Below are 15,901 nucleotides of genomic sequence, written 5' to 3'. Positions count from 1 at the left end.
TAAATATTTCCTTTAGACACGTTTAGAATACTAACAGTATACACATGTTTGTGCAGGTTTTGGCTGGATCATCTCGTCAAAGTTATTCACCTTCTGGCTATCAGGATTTCACAAAGTGGGAATCAGTGTTGAAAATAAAGGAAGGATTGCTAAGGCAGAAAGAAATTGTAATTGATCGGTGAGTCTATTTTATTTTAATTACTAAATATTTCAGGCATACAGAAATGTAGATTTAAAAAAATACCTTTGTATCCACTATGTAGACTTAAAAAAAAAATAGAACTGTACCAAATACATTGTCTGTCTTTCCCCAATCTCAGTCCTTTTAAGAACCACACACAGAACTAAGGGTTTGTTGGTGGGTCAATCTGTCTGTCTGTCTTCTACCATACTCCCAGTTACATTAGAGCAGTGATTCCCAAAGTGGGAGCTACCGCCCCCTGGTGGGCGCTGCAGCGATCCAGGGGGGGGCGGTGATGGCCACAGGTGCATTTGTTTTAACTTTTTTTGTATTACCTTTCTATTATGAGTTCAATAAATAGTTTCATAATTTCAAACTTCAGTGTTTCTAATTTACACCTTTCTTTACTATATTTTACGAAAAAGTAGAAACATTAATACATATATCTTTCTGTTTAATTGCTATTAAAATTTAAAAAAAATTAATTTCCAGGGGGCGCTGAGTAATATTTTTTCTGGAAAGGGGGCGGTAGGCCAAATAAGTTTGGGAACTTAGAGTAATGCATTATTTGGAAACTCATCTTCTTTGTACATGTTGCAAGTTAGCTGCAATGTTAATGAGCTATCAAAGCTGCAAGTAAATGTTTGTATTTCAGACTTAGGAAATATCAAATTGGAAAGCTACTTTAATATCATTTCCTTTAATGTATGTTAGATATGAAGGCACAGAAACTATGAAAATCATGAATATTTAAAGTTAGATGACTTACAGATAAGAATTTTGGATATGAGGGTATATTCCAGAAATTTTGTATGTTTGAGTACCAAAGCTCTGAAAAAAATTCTGATATATTTAATAGTTTTCTGATTATTTTGAGCAATAAACCTAATATTATTTAATTATCTGCGATATGTATTGGTTCTTTGTCATTTATGCATACTTTTGAGATAATTAAACATGCTGAGTATCATGGTGGTTGGGAAATAGTTTGAGGAGGTGTTTAATCAATGCTAGTTACACTTATTTTCATGTGCTTATATGGGATAAAGTAGTAAACATTTTAGCTTTAAAATTAAACACTAATTCAAACTTTTAAACATATTTAAGAGTTGAAATTCCAAAAGATTTTACTTAGGAATTAAAGACCTACTGGAGTATGAACTAGAGCGTAGACATCTCGACTTTCTTATTTTCTACTATTTTCTCTTGAACAGAGCCTGACATTTAGTATATGCTTAATGCTTGATAATGAAGATTCTAGAAGATAGTTTTAATTGATTTTATGAAAAAGCTTTAAAATATTTGATATTTCTAATACAAGTGAATTTTGTAGATGAGTAGTCACAGCTTGTATATATATTTTGAACACTTACTAAATTGTGCATTGTACAATCCTGAAATTAATACTTTATTTTTTTTTTAATTTATTTTACAACTAGAGGCCCGGTGCACGAGATTCATGCACTCGTGGGGAGGAGGATCCCTTAGCCCTGCCTGCACCCTCTCACAGTCCAGGAGCCTTTGGGGGATGTCCAACTGATGGGGAGTGGGCCTAAGCCAGCAGTTGGACATCCTTAGCACTGCTACGGAGGCGGAAGAGGCTCCTGCCACCACCACTGTGTATGGCGGGGCTTCTGGATGAGCAGTGCTCACCCTGTGGAAGCGCACTGACCACCAGGGGGCAGCTCCTGTGTGAGTGTCTGCCCCCTGGTGGCCAGTGTGCATCATAGTAACCAGTCGTTCGCTGTTCAGTTGATTTGCACATTAGCCTTTTATTATATAGGATTACAGTTGACAGTATCGTATTAGTTTGAGGTGTATAACATAGTGATTAGACATTTATATACTTTACAAAATGATCACCCTGATAAGTCTAGTACCCATCTGGCATCATACATATTGCAATATAATTGACTGTATTTCCTATGCTGTACTTCTTAAAAACATTTTTTATACTCTGACTTCAATTTATGTTTTGCAGGCAGAAGCAACAAATTACCCACCTACACGAGCGGATAAGGGATAATGAATTACGGGCCCAACATGCCATGTTAGGGCACTATGTAAATTGTGGGGATTCTTATTTGTCTAGTTTGCAGGTAAGATTACAGAGGATTTTATAGTTGTTTTATTAATAAGGAATATTAATTTTATACTTAGACTTGTTCGATGCAGGGTTGCCACAAACTTTCATTTGTAAAAAATGCAGTAACGGCCAAGTGTAATAATGACAAGCACGATAAAATGAGGTATGCCTGTATTTTCTTTGGAGAAATGTCTGTTCAAGACCTCCGTCCATTTTTTAATTTAGTTGTTTGTTTTTTTGATGTTCAGTTTTAGACGTTCTCTATGTACTCTGGACATTAATCCTTTATCAAATATGCAATTTGCAAACATTGTTTTCATTCTGAATTGCCTTTTTACTCTGTTGATAGTGTCTTTTCATGTACAAAATGTTTTAATTTTTATGAAGTTCACTTTACCTACTCTTTTTTTTTTTGCCCCTGTCTTTGGTGTCATATTCAATAAATCATTGCCAAATCCAATGACATTAAGCTTTTCTGCAATTTTAGGTCTGACATTTAGATCTTTGATATATTTTGAGTTATTTTTTATATATTATGTTAGATAAGGATCCAATTTCATTTTTTGCATGTGGACAATCCAGTTTTCCCAGAACCATTTGTTGAAAAGACTATCTCTTCCCCATTGACTGGTCTTGGCATCTTGTCAAAAATCATTTCGCCGTATATGTGAGGGTTTATTTCTGATAACAGTATTTTAATAGAACTGTGCAGTTTGTCCTTGTAATTTTATTATTTTGAATAAAGGCTTTACTTGAATGATACAACTATTATATTACCAATGGTATGTAAAATATAATGTGTATCCGAAAGCTGAATAAAATCCTTTCTGACATAGCATCAGGCCAGTAGAGGGCTCTCAAAGCCAGTCAGCCAGGACAGATAGAAATAGCAAGGATATGGAAAAGGGGCTAGATTACTAAAACTATTACAAGGATTTTAAATTATGTAGATAATTAAAATATTGTTAAGAAATTTGATTTTAAATGATTAGTTAATAAAAGCGAGATACCTGAAGTATTAACTGGATAGATCTAGAGAGCTAATTAAATGGAAGGGGTTAGAAGAAACAACAAATATGATGATAAAACATTTCTTTAGCAAAGGGATTTTTACCTTGAATCTATGAACAACATTAATTTTAATGCACAGCATTTTGCATATGTACATTTTGGGGTTCATAGTTTGTTCATCCTAATTCCATAACACATTAAACAAAGAAAATAAGACCTTTAATATTCTGTATATTCTAGGTTAAATAAAACAAGTTTTTGAAATAAAATAATGTTCTTTTATGGATTTCTAGTTGAAAAACATGTTCTTGAGAAGTAATTTCTATTTGCCCATTAAAAACTTTTAATAACCTGACAGTCCTGATGACCTGAGACATAGGCATCACCAAGTCTCAGAGGCAGGTCTTTATCCTGAACTTCAAACTTCCTAGATTGTTTAAATGGCAGAATTGGTATAACCAAAGTGATTTGTACTATAATGCCTTATACTAAAATGTCAACCTGTGGTTAACAGGACTTCATGGAAAAAACAAAACAAAATGTGGACTCTTTTGTTAAAGACTAAAGAAGAAAGACCGGGCCAAATACCAGGAAGTTACCAAAAAAGCCAGGGGATTTACAAAACATAGTTCACAGTCTTCTGAAATCATGTTACTTTCTTGTTCTATTACTTTCTTGTTCTAAAAACATCACTGACTTTCCATTTTCTATGAATTAAGGTTAAACTCTGAACCGTGCTGTTCTAGATTTTTAAATGTTTCTTTATACTACCCGTTCTTATAACCTATACCTTAAACAGACATGAATATTCTCTGCATATGTTCCATCCTTTGCCTTTTTGAAATGTTTTTTTTTCTTTTTTTCTATTACTGCTAGAATCTTTCCTATTTTCAAAATCTATCTCAAAAGCCACTTTCCCAGTAAACCCTTTTTTCTCATTCTCCCAGTGCTGTCATCATTTTTCCTCACACTTCCTGAGACTTTGCACTTAATATGACTTTTCTTTGTCTGCCATATGATATTGTGTCCAATATATAATTATATAAGGTTTCTTTTATGCCTCTCATAATCTATAATAATAAAAGCATACTATGCTAACTAGACTGGACAGCCAAATGACCTTCCGGACGTCATTCCAGACGTCCTTCCTGAAGAAGCAGTGGTGGCAGGGGCCGAGGCAGAGGCAGTTAGGGGTAATCAGGCAGGCAGGCGAGCAGTTAGGGGTGATCAGGCAGGCAGGCGAGCAGTTAGGGGTGATCAGGCAGGCAGGCAGAGTGATTAGGGGCTATCAGGCAGGCAGGCAAGCAGTTAGGAGCCAGTGGTCCAGGATTGCAAGAGGGTGCAGGCCGGGCTGAGGGACTCCTTGCCCCCTGCAGTGCACTGGGCTTCTAGTTTCAGTTTATAAAAGGCAGTGCCCAACTGTCATTTTTGACATACCCTGAACACGATAAATCTATTTATATGTTTTTTTTATTGCATCTTCACCTTTGGGTCAGGTTTTTGTTGTTTTTTATTAATTCAACTATAGACTTTATAGACTCGTGTGTGTGTGTGTGTGTGTGTGTGTGTGTGTGTATGTCTGATTTCAGTTCCAGGATCTTACTCAGGGTCTCACACAGCTAGCTTGCTTTTTTTTTTTTTTTTGAAGAGATGTCATAATTTATTTTCAGATATAAAATATGATTTTTATGTAGCTACCATTAGTTTTTTTTATTTAAAGAAAAACTATTTTAAATGTAATAATGTTGTATGCAATAAACCTTAATATTTCAAAAAAATGATCCTAAATATAATGTTATATGCAATAAACATTAATATCAAGAAAAACGATTTTAAATGTGATGTTACATGCAATAAACACCAATTATTCAAGAAAAATGATCTTACATATAATAATACATGCAATAAACATAAATATTTCAAGAATAAAAGGATTTTAAGTATAGTAATATTAACAAAATTGTACTAACATAGCATGATATCACAAAAGTTATAGGAAATATTAAAAATCTGCCAATAACAGGATTACCTCTATTATATTCTAGAATATTTTTTCCCTCTGGCTCTATTTTTGTTCATCAGTTTATGTTGTTCATTATATTCCACAAATGAGTGAGATCGTATGATATTTATCTTTCTCTGACTTGCTTATTTCGCTTAGCATGATGCTTTTAAAGTCTATTTTGTCGGATATGAGTATTGCTACTCCAGCTTTTTTTTTCTTTTCTATTTGCATGGAAAAATTTTTCCATCCCTTCACTTTCATCTTGCGTGTGTCTTTTATTTTGAGGTGGGTCTCTTGTAGACAACATATAGTTAGGTCGTGTTTTTGTACCCATTCACTATGCTACACCTTTTGAATGGAGCATTTAATCCAGTTACATTTAGGGTTATTAGAGGTACTTATTTTTAGCCATTTTAATTCTGTATGGCCAGGTTTCTCTTTTTGTTTCTTCTTCTCAGCAATCCCTTTAGCATTTCTGGTATTGTTGGCTTGGTGATGATGAACTCCTTTAGCCTTTTTTTGTCTGGGAAGCTCTTTATATGACTGTCTATTTTGAATGATAGCCTTGCTGGATATAGTAATCTTGGTCTCAAATCCTTGCTTTCCATTACCTTGAGTACTTCATGCCATTCCCTTCTGGCCTGTAGAGTTTCTGATGATAAATCATGTGTCAGCCTTATGGGAACTTCTTTGTAGGTAACAGTTTTCTTTTCTCTTGCTGCCTTTAAGATTATTCTCTCTTTTTAATTTTTGGCATTTTAGTTATGATGTGTTTGGGTGTGGGTCTGTTTGGGTTCTTCTTGTTTGGGTTTCTCTGTGCCTCCTGAACTTGTGTGACTTTTTCCTTTACCAGGTTAGGAAAGTTTTCTACCATTGTTTCTTCAAACACCTTCTCTATTACTTTCTTTCTGCCTCTTCTGGCACACCTACTATTTTAATATTGTTACATTTCACATTGTCCCACAGCTCCCTTAAGCTGTCCTCCTGTTTTTTAATTGTTTTTTTTTTCTTTTTGGTTCTCTAATTGAGTGTTATTTTCAACTCTGTCTTCTAATTCACTGAATCCAGCCTCAGCTTCCCCTAGTCTGCTGTATATTGCTTCCAATGTTTTCTTTATTTGTGTTATGTCATCTTTATCTCAGACTGTTCATTTTCATAGTTGCTTTATCTTTTTTCATACTGTTGAGCATTTTTAACATTATTACTTTGAGCTCTATTTCAGATAAATTTCTTATCTCTGCTTCATTTATCTCTTCTTCTGGAGAATTTGCTAGTTCTTTCATTTGGGGGTTGTTTCTTTGTTTCCTCATTTTGGTTGTCTGGGTTTGTGACTATGTTTTAGGTAGATCTGCTATACCACTCAATCTCTAGTGCAGGACAGTGTTAAAACCTTTGGGACATTTTGAGTTCTTCAACCTCATTTGAGTTTTTATATGTATGCCTATCTATAAAGCCTTTCCGTAGCTACTACGTGTACAGCTATCTTAGCACTTTGACAGTTTCATTGTGTTTTTGTGTGTGACACTTTATTAAATGAGGGGCAAACTGGAATTTATGCCAAGATCTGTTTATTGCTAGAGCTTATATGTGCTCTACCTCATTTCCAATTTCTTTTCATTTATTCAAGACAAGTACGCTTTTAAAGTCTTACCTGTGTTTTTCTTTCCTAATAGCCACAATATGAGAGCACTGCACTCCAGACTCCATTTTCAGATCCATCAGTGTCCAATTCCCAGCAAGAGGAACTTGAGCAAAAGCTTGCATCTACTGAGAAAGAGGTTTTACAGCTTAATCAGTTTCTCAAACAAAGAATAAGCCAATTTAGTGAAGAGAAGAAGAAATTAGAGGAAAAGGTAAGTATTTTTAATGAAGTTAAATTAGGCCAAAAACATGTCTTCAATATGCATGAGCGGACCCCAGCAGAAGTGAGCAAAATCTTTAAAAAGTTCATTCTTGTGAGGAGAAGAGGGAGATAGGCGCTTGAGTCAGGGTAACATGGGGTGGGGGGGTACTTGCCTGTCAGCCTGGGCTGGAGAACAAAGGACTAAAGAAAGAATAATTAGGGATATCAAAGATGTCAGAGTGGGTGCATGACGAAATGAGTTCCTAAGAGAAATAGGGAAAGGTTGATAACAGACAACAAGGTGGAAGAGGCACTCTTGGGAAGGAAGAGGAATTGCCTTCTGTGAAGCAGTTAAGAGTGGAAATGTCTGTGCCAGGGAAACTTGAGGAAGGGGTGAATGTAGAGGCTAAAGTGTGTATCAGACAGCATGGAGCTGAGTTCCCGAAGGGAGTATAGCAGCTGGAAAATACACTCATTGGTAATGCATCAGCTACACAGCACTTTGGGCCCACATGAGATTGGATTGCATTGTTTTCTTCCTCATGTATTTTCTCTAATGCTGATCAAGACTGATTTTTTTTACAGAAAAACATTTAATGTGCTAATAATAAGCATAATAATAATAAAAGAAGTTACTTTTTAGTGAGCTCTTTCTTGTATGTGCTGGACAGCATGTTAATGTGCATTCAGGGCATTTTCTTATTTAATCCTAACCTTCAGAAAACCCTATGAGATATATACTATGCCCGTATTTTAAAAAATGAGGCAACTCAAGCTTTGAGAAAAGTAATTTGAGAAATTTGTCTAGTTGCATGAAATTTGTCTAGTTGCAAGCTAGGAGTAAAATTCAAGACAATTTAACTCCACAGCTGATACTTTGGTTGTAACAATTATTTGTAAAAAATTTACAGAAAAACATTTCCTCACTGTTTTGTTCTAATTATTGTATTTAAAATAAAGAAAAATAAATTTGTTTGTTAACCTCTTCTAAAACAGGCCTGGCCCTCCTGTTGCCTTCTAAGAATGATCTTAGGGTTGCATAATACTTCCTGGAAGGGAAAACATTTAACTTTTATAAATAGGATAGGAAAGATTTCTTAGTGATGCCTCATTTACCTGGGATAATTACTGGAATTCAGACTTCAGTGACCTCTGTGAACCTAAAACAACACAAAACTTTGAAGTTAAAAAATAAATTAAAAAAAACAAAGAGCTTCTCGTTAGTGAGCAAGGCTGGAAAAAAACAAGACCCAGTGGTTATGGGTTATCAACTTGTGGTCAACAAATAACGGAGGTTATCCAGTAGGAGAGTGTTGGCAGAGATTTGTGATCAAGGGCAGCAAGCTTGGCATCATAGCAAAGAAGACAGTTGACCGACCAAAGAAAAAGAAAACAAGGACTTCTTTGCGCAGTAGAAGACCACATAGCTGATCTATTCCAGTGGCTGCTTTTTGAGGACATCACTGTGTCGTGTTTAAGACACTTAAACAATTAAGTGTAAATTCTGGAACACTTAGTAAAATAGACTGGTGGTTGTGTTTACTTCTATCACGTACAGTTATTTGCTAAGGAAGAGCAGGCTTTGTTGATGTGCGATCCAGCACAGCTGGTTATAAGAGAATTTATGGGAATCTGGTTCGTGGTATAGAACTGAAAGGACATCGGCTTTAGTGTTCAGTCAGACAGTCTATGCTTAAATTCCAACTCTGTCTCTGAGATTTGTCGTTAAGTCACAAAAGATCTCTAGGCCTCATATTCTGAAAGCGAATTATACTATGTGGTCCTGCAGGTCACCATCAGTGCCAGCAGTCTGTGAGTTGTAATAGATCACAAGTTAAGTTGTCATACCAGCACACTTGCCTTTAGTCCTGAGAAAGCCCCACTAAATAATGGGATTTGTCTGTTTTGCCAGTTTTGCTTCTTACCCAAGGTAATAAATGGATTCTGATGTTACTAATGGAATGAATGAGATGTGATTCATTTTTCCAATTGAAGTTGTTTTAATAAAATTTGTTATACATTGGACCTGAAGAAATTAGATAAGGCATGAAGAAACTAAATTTTGGTCAAGTGTTAGCTTTAGTAAAATATGAAGGACTACTCCATTATACCACTAATTACTAGCATTTATTTCCCTGGTGAAATGGGAAAAGGCTGCAAAAATATTTTAAAACCTTGTAAACTTCTAAAAATGTTAAATGTTTGGAAGACTGGTGATTTAAGGTAAATATGAGTCTGGAGTTCACTTTTTAGGCAACTGTTTATATATGCATATTGTTTTTAATTGATCTTAAGTATGAAAGAGCTTTGCAAATAAGGTGGAATTTAAAGAGTTTATTTTACATGCAAAGGTGAAAAAAATTACTACATAGAAATCTGAGGTCTGGCCTACACCGATTGGGATTTTCTAGTGTCATGTGCTCTATGTGTTCTATAGTAGGTGCTCAGCTAACATATTTCATCAATCCTAAAATGATAATAATAAAGCACACCTTTATTTTATGTAATTTTTAGTACACAGGCTATAAACTTAATTATGCCACAATGCCTTATCAGTTGTCTTGCTTGAGGTATGGATTGGTATGGCTAGTCCCCTTATCAGTTCCCAAGTACTTAATAATTTTAGTAAGTCCTCCTAGATTTTTCTTAATTTTTAAAAAATCTTTATTGTTGAAAGTCCTTCTAGCTTTGATTGTATTGCTTTAGTCCATGATAAGCAATTCCTTTGCAAGTTTGTTAGTAACAGAACAGATTTAATTATTTGTAGTTATCTTCCTTTCTTAATTCAAAACATTTGGATATAACTTTGTAAGAAATAAGAATTGGACTCATTCCTCCAGAGAATGACTTGCTTCACTGATTTTGAAATTATACCTCATGGCTCTGTTTCTGTGTCATGCTGAATACCCAATAACTTTTGTCAGTGCCAAAGTATAATGTAAAATTTTCAACACATAGTTTCAAGATGTACATAACACTCTTGAAATACCAAAAATAAGAATAGCCTTGACCAAATTTTCACATATGCAGGCATTAAAAACTAGAGTAAATAATACAATAAAAACTTTATTACTGCTATCTGACTGCAGTTTAAAAGATGCCATCAGCTGTAAATGAAAACAATAAATTTCAAAAACTTGATTTCAGTGCTGTGAAATTTGAAAAAATGTGAATATCAGAATTGATGAAATAAAGTAAATCTTACTTGAGTTGGTGTGGTATCAACTATAACCTAGAACTGTTGGAGAATTCAGTGATGCCTAAGATTAGAATGTTTGTTTTGTTACTATTTTTTAATGGCACAAAACCACTGAAGATTTATAATCTTTTTATAGCTTAAAACTAGAGATAGATACATCAATAGCCTGAAAAAGAAATGCCAGAAGGAATCTGAACAAAACAAAGAAAAGCAGAGAAGAATTGAGACCTTGGAAAAGTATCTGGCTGATCTTCCAACGCTAGATGATGTCCAGAGTCAGAGTCTCCAGGTAACAGGAAATCCAGTGCTCGTCTTTAAATGGCATGAAGAACATATTTTCAGTTAATGCTTTAGAAATTTCATAACTTCTATAATTTAAAATTTTAGTTATATAATTGTCTAATTATAAGTTAAATCTGTTTAATTGCTGTTTTTAGGATTAACTTTTAATTAGAAACTGTTCATCTAAGCATAAGTAGATCTTTCTTGTTAATGTTACCTTCCCAATGAACCTGTATGTTAACTGTCTCACTTTATGTTCTACTCTCAAAGGTAGTTTCCAAACCAATCTGACATACCTACCCCATACACACATTCACACAGTCTGACTTTTCCCAGCATTCTGTGAGATCTCTCCAACAAGATTCAACAAGACCTTTTTTTACTATCTTTCCAGATATTTGATTTGTTTTCCTCATCCTTCTTAATTTTTCCACAAATTCTTTCTTCTGCTTTATGATCTCCATTTACTCCTTCGCCTTCTTTTCTGACCATTTTCCTTTCTTAAGGATACCCCCTCCCGAGTCTTTCCACCAGTTCTGGGGCCTGTCCTCCTGAAACCCTATTTATAAACCACCTATTTTTCAGTCTTTTTTCAAAATCTTTCTAATCATGGAATTTTCAGCCTCAGCACTATTGACATTTGGGGCGGATAATTTTTTGTTGTAGGATTTGTCCCGTGCGTTCAAGGATGCTTAACAGTATTTCCAGCCTCTACCTACTAGATGTCAATAGCACTGCTTTGTCCTTCCCCCCACCCCAAACCAAAACTGTTTGCAGATGTTTTCAAATGTCCCCTGGGAGGGAAACTTGCTCCAGTTGAAATCATTGGTCTAATCCACAGAGTGCCACTATTCTGCTGACTCTAGACCTACAACACATTCTCTGTTTAAGTTAATTTCTAATTTGTATAACTAAGAGAGGGTGACTGAAGGAGGAGGACAGGAGTTTGCATGACCAGGAACAGCAAGGAATATAGATTTTAAAACATGGGTTTATACTACCTGGGTTTATACCACATTAAGATGGCTAATATAAAAAAAAGAAGAAAGCAAGTGTTGGCAGCAACGATGCGGAGAGATAGATTCCTTATGCACTATTGGTCAGAATGTAAAATGGTGTAGCCACTATGGAAAATGATAATTTTGTCATCAAAAAATTAAAAATATAATTACCATACAATCCACCAATTCCACTCCTGCGTATATACCCAAAAGAATTGAAAGCAGGGTCTCAAACAGATGTTTGTACATGATGTGTGTTTATAACAACATTATTTGCAGTAGCCAAAAGGTGGAGGCAACGAGTGCCCACCAATGGATGAATGCATAAGCAAGATGTGGCATATGCAACCATTCAGCCTTAAAAAGGAAGGGAATTCTGACACATGCCACAAGATGGATGAACTTGAGGGTAATTTCTTGTGTAAAATAAGCCAGTTACAAAGAGATAAATATTGTATGAGGTCCCTGGAGTAGTCAGATTCATAGAGACAGAAAGTCAAAGTGTGGTTGCCAGGGGCTGAGGGGAGAAGTGGATAGGGAGTTGTTAATGGGTATAAAGTTTGTTTTGCAAGATGAAAAGAGTTCTGATTATTAGTTGTACAATTATGTGAATATACTTAACACTACTGGAATATACAGTTAAAAATGGTTAAGATGGTAAATTTTTTGTTATGTATATTTTGCCACAATTAAAAATATAATTTTTAAAAATCCCTCAAATTGAGATCATTCACCTTCTCTCGCTGTCCTCTAGAACTTTTTGATTCCATTCTCTTCTTCTCCATAATTTCATTCTCCCAGCTCTCTATACACAAAGGAGGAAATAAAGTGTTAGAAAGGGGATGAAATGAAAATAGTGTGATTTTAACCAGTGTATTAATCTTTGAGAACACAGTAACAATTTCTAGTAGAAAGACATTTAATATTTCATGTTTTATGAACTTTAAAACATTTCTTCTTAGCTGCAGGTTCTAGAAGAAAAAAACAAGAATTTGCAAGAGACTTTGATAGATATGGAAAAAAAGCTTGAAGAGATGAAAAAACAGTGTCAAGACAAAGAGGCACAGTTAATATGCCAGAAAAAGAAAGAAAAGGAGTTGGTAACTACAGTTCAGAAGTAAGAAAAATTTCAGTAATTCTTTTGTTATTTTAAAATTATTTATATTTTTCATAAAGCATTTCACTTAAAATACATTAATTTTTAATAATTACTCTTTATTCTTTTTATCTTAAAGAGGTATTATTAAGAACCAGAAGTAATTGTGTCCTTAAAACGGTTGTCTCAGTTGTTTAACATTTTAATGCAACATACTAACATCTTGCCAAAGGGAGATAAGTGAAAACTCAAAGTATCAGGAGGAGGGGCAGCCAGGTACTCAGACTGCACTCCTTAGTGAGGTGTGTCCAGTGAAGTCATTGGCTCCTCTTCACCTTGCCGCGGAGGGACAGATAGGGCCGTTTGCCACGTACGTTTCAGTTTGACTGACACATCTTGCCTCATGGGATCTTGCTTTTAAATCACTGCAGTTAGAATTATAGGGAATATTATTTGTTAGTATATTAAGCTACTGTATTCAAGCTGGAAAATTAATATTGGATTCCTGAAAAATCTGGACAACTGTGTTAAATATGCATGTCCACGTACTCTCCTGTCTTGTAAAACTTAAATTTATTAGATTATTGATCATAAATAGATAAAATATCCTGAAGAATGAGACAAAAAAGCAAAAAACGAAATTTAAGAAATATACTCTTCATGCTATATCAATTATATATAACTCAATGTATTCTCAGCTGTTTAATCAAAATCTATCTGATGATTCCATGTTAATACTGCTTTACTACTTTCAGAGTCTTAAGTATGTCTGGTCTCCTTTTTTTCCTTGGATTTTAGTGCAGAAAATTATAATTTCTGGGACAATTCAGTATTCAGTGTTCCTAAGCTAAGCTCCAGAAAAATGCATACACTTTGATTCTACCTTTACTTTTCTCCTATTTTCTGCTTTCTTGCTCTTTAAGGGAACTTTTTATAACTCCACATCTTACATCCTATCTCTTGTCTCAAAATAGCTTTATGACTTACACTAATTCTACCATATATCTTTTTCTGTCATCTTACTGATAAAATGAAAAGAGGTAATGTATCTGTTCTCTTTTAATAGGGCATTATAATTGTAAACTCAAGCTGTGTTGTTTTATGAATATAGAACTAAGAACACTTGAAAATAATTTTAATGTTTGTTTTGTTCCAGTGTGTGCTTTTACATATTTAATATGATTTTATACCTTCTCTTTTATTTAGATTTTTCGCTTTTATTAGGTTTTTGGAGACATTGAGACTGGTATTTTTTATTTGGAAAGACTTAGTACAGTGCATTTCAGAATACATTTTCCATTTCCTAATCTTATCTTGATACTCTCTGAGATGATATTGTCCCAGAAAATTTTGCTCGATTTCAAATGGGTGCAAAGAACCAGAGAAGGTCTTCTCTATATTCTTCAGTACTTGTATGGCTATGGCGGCACTTGACTTTGGGGACAGGAGTGTTATTTCCGTTTCCTCAGCTAAATAATACAGTATTCCTGAAGTGCCAGAACTGCAGATGTATATGTGACTTTGATTTATATCATTACAGTTTTCGCTTTTGTATAATATCTCTTAAGTTCCTGCTTTATGAATACATAAGAACTTTTGAGATTTCAAAAGAAATGAGAAAAGTTTTCATATTAGAAAAGTAAAGTAAGTAAATATGTGGGTGTGATCCCTAATAATGCAATAGTTGATACCTTTGCTGATCAAGAGATTTATTACTTTTCTAAGTGAGCATGCTTTATAACATAAAGAAAATGAGAATGGATATATGAAAGAAGACTTACTTGGTATTTTTCCATGACAATACATTTTCCCTTCCTCATTGTTGGCTCATTTTTCAAAAGTTTTATGTCTTTTGGAATGTTATAAATACATAGTTGTGTCTTGACTGCATTGGGGGAAAAATGTATTCTGAAATTGAAATAATGTGTTTTTCACTTTTGGACTGAGAAAGCAAATTTTTTCATGGCAGGTAATATATTACAAAGCAATACACTACATTTGTAATACATATAACTTCTCTAGTGCCATTATTTACCAACACATCTGAAGCCCATATTGTACATTAGGACTGTCAATTCTTTGTCCACAATCTGAATATGGCATTTCTCTTTTGAAATTCTATAAGCATGTATTGAGCCAAACTGAGGACATTGTCAGGGAGCAAGATCACAAATGCTCCTTTGTTTTTTTTTTTGAAAGGCAGAAAACACAGGATAGCCATAATACTTGAAAGGAGAAAAATAATGAAAATAGCAAAACCCAAATAAGATGAAGTCTATTTCTTTTAGTATTCTGTAACTCTTGAGTATGACCACAAGCTAAAGTGGAGCTCTTCCTAAGTGTCTTTCTGTTATATTTTGGTTTTGGTCATTATTATAAATGCTATAATTTTCTCAGGGCCAATACCATCCTCCCATTTACCCTTTTATTCTTAGTGTGCCAGAGGGTCTTTTGTCTTTTGTTCTTCTAAAATGCAACTCTGTTTCATGGCTAGCATGAGAAACTGTTAGGTGAAGTAATACATATATTAGTTTGCTGCTCTTATTAATAAAGGAGAAATGTAATTCTGCTGGTTTAGGCAACAGCTATCTTTACAAACTTTTCCTGAGCTCAGAATGAAGGGCAAAAGATGTGTATTCATATTCTTAGGCTCCCTACCACAGTCATCTTAACCCAGTAACTCTGCTTTTGGTGGGGGAGGAAGAGAAGAGGGCTCAGATCTCAGAGCTCGGGTTAGGGTGATGAGGGCCTGAGGATGCCACATACGAAGCAACTTGACTCTGGTCTCATTCCTGAAGAGATGATCAGCCTCCAGTATGTTTCTTACTTTCATGAACTATGGGTACTCAAACTTATTTATATACTGTCCGTAAGTCTTGATTAAAAAATATTATAGGCCCTCAGAAGGGGCTGTATTTATGTTGAAATTTTCTACCAAAGTTAGCATCTAGAGCCCATTTTCTTTATATAATTGTTTTTCTAAAACAGTTTGCAGCAAAAGGTAGAAAGATGCCTTGAAGATGGAATTCGCCTTCCTATGTTAGATGCAAAACAGCTTCAGACTGAAAATGATAACCTGAGAGAACAAAATGAGAATGCTAGTAAGGTCAGTACATATCTTTCATAATAACAAGAAATCAATGCTATGTGGTCATGGTCATATATGTAGATATATAACTTAGAGTTATTTGATTTAT

General features: G+C 34.5%; 1 protein-coding gene across 1 annotated transcript in view; it reads left to right on the top strand.

Moving 5' to 3' along the window:
- Nucleotides 1–15,901, top strand: part of CEP85L (centrosomal protein 85 like) — a 77,860-nt gene that overhangs the window by 49,819 nt on the left and 12,140 nt on the right. The window contains exons 5-10 of the mRNA XM_023754202.1: nt 57–178; nt 2,163–2,280; nt 6,957–7,136; nt 10,462–10,614; nt 12,571–12,725; nt 15,693–15,810. Coding sequence (XP_023609970.1) covers nt 57–178; nt 2,163–2,280; nt 6,957–7,136; nt 10,462–10,614; nt 12,571–12,725; nt 15,693–15,810 — 846 coding nt within the window. The remainder of the gene's footprint in view (nt 1–56; nt 179–2,162; nt 2,281–6,956; nt 7,137–10,461; nt 10,615–12,570; nt 12,726–15,692; nt 15,811–15,901) is intronic.

This window comes from Myotis lucifugus, unplaced genomic scaffold, assembly GCF_000147115.1.
Source record: "Myotis lucifugus unplaced genomic scaffold, Myoluc2.0 scaffold_57, whole genome shotgun sequence".
In the NCBI taxonomy this organism is placed as follows: domain Eukaryota; kingdom Metazoa; phylum Chordata; class Mammalia; order Chiroptera; family Vespertilionidae; genus Myotis; species Myotis lucifugus.
The sequence above is the reverse complement of the archived record's forward strand: the minus strand, read 5'-3'. Positions and strand labels throughout refer to the sequence as shown.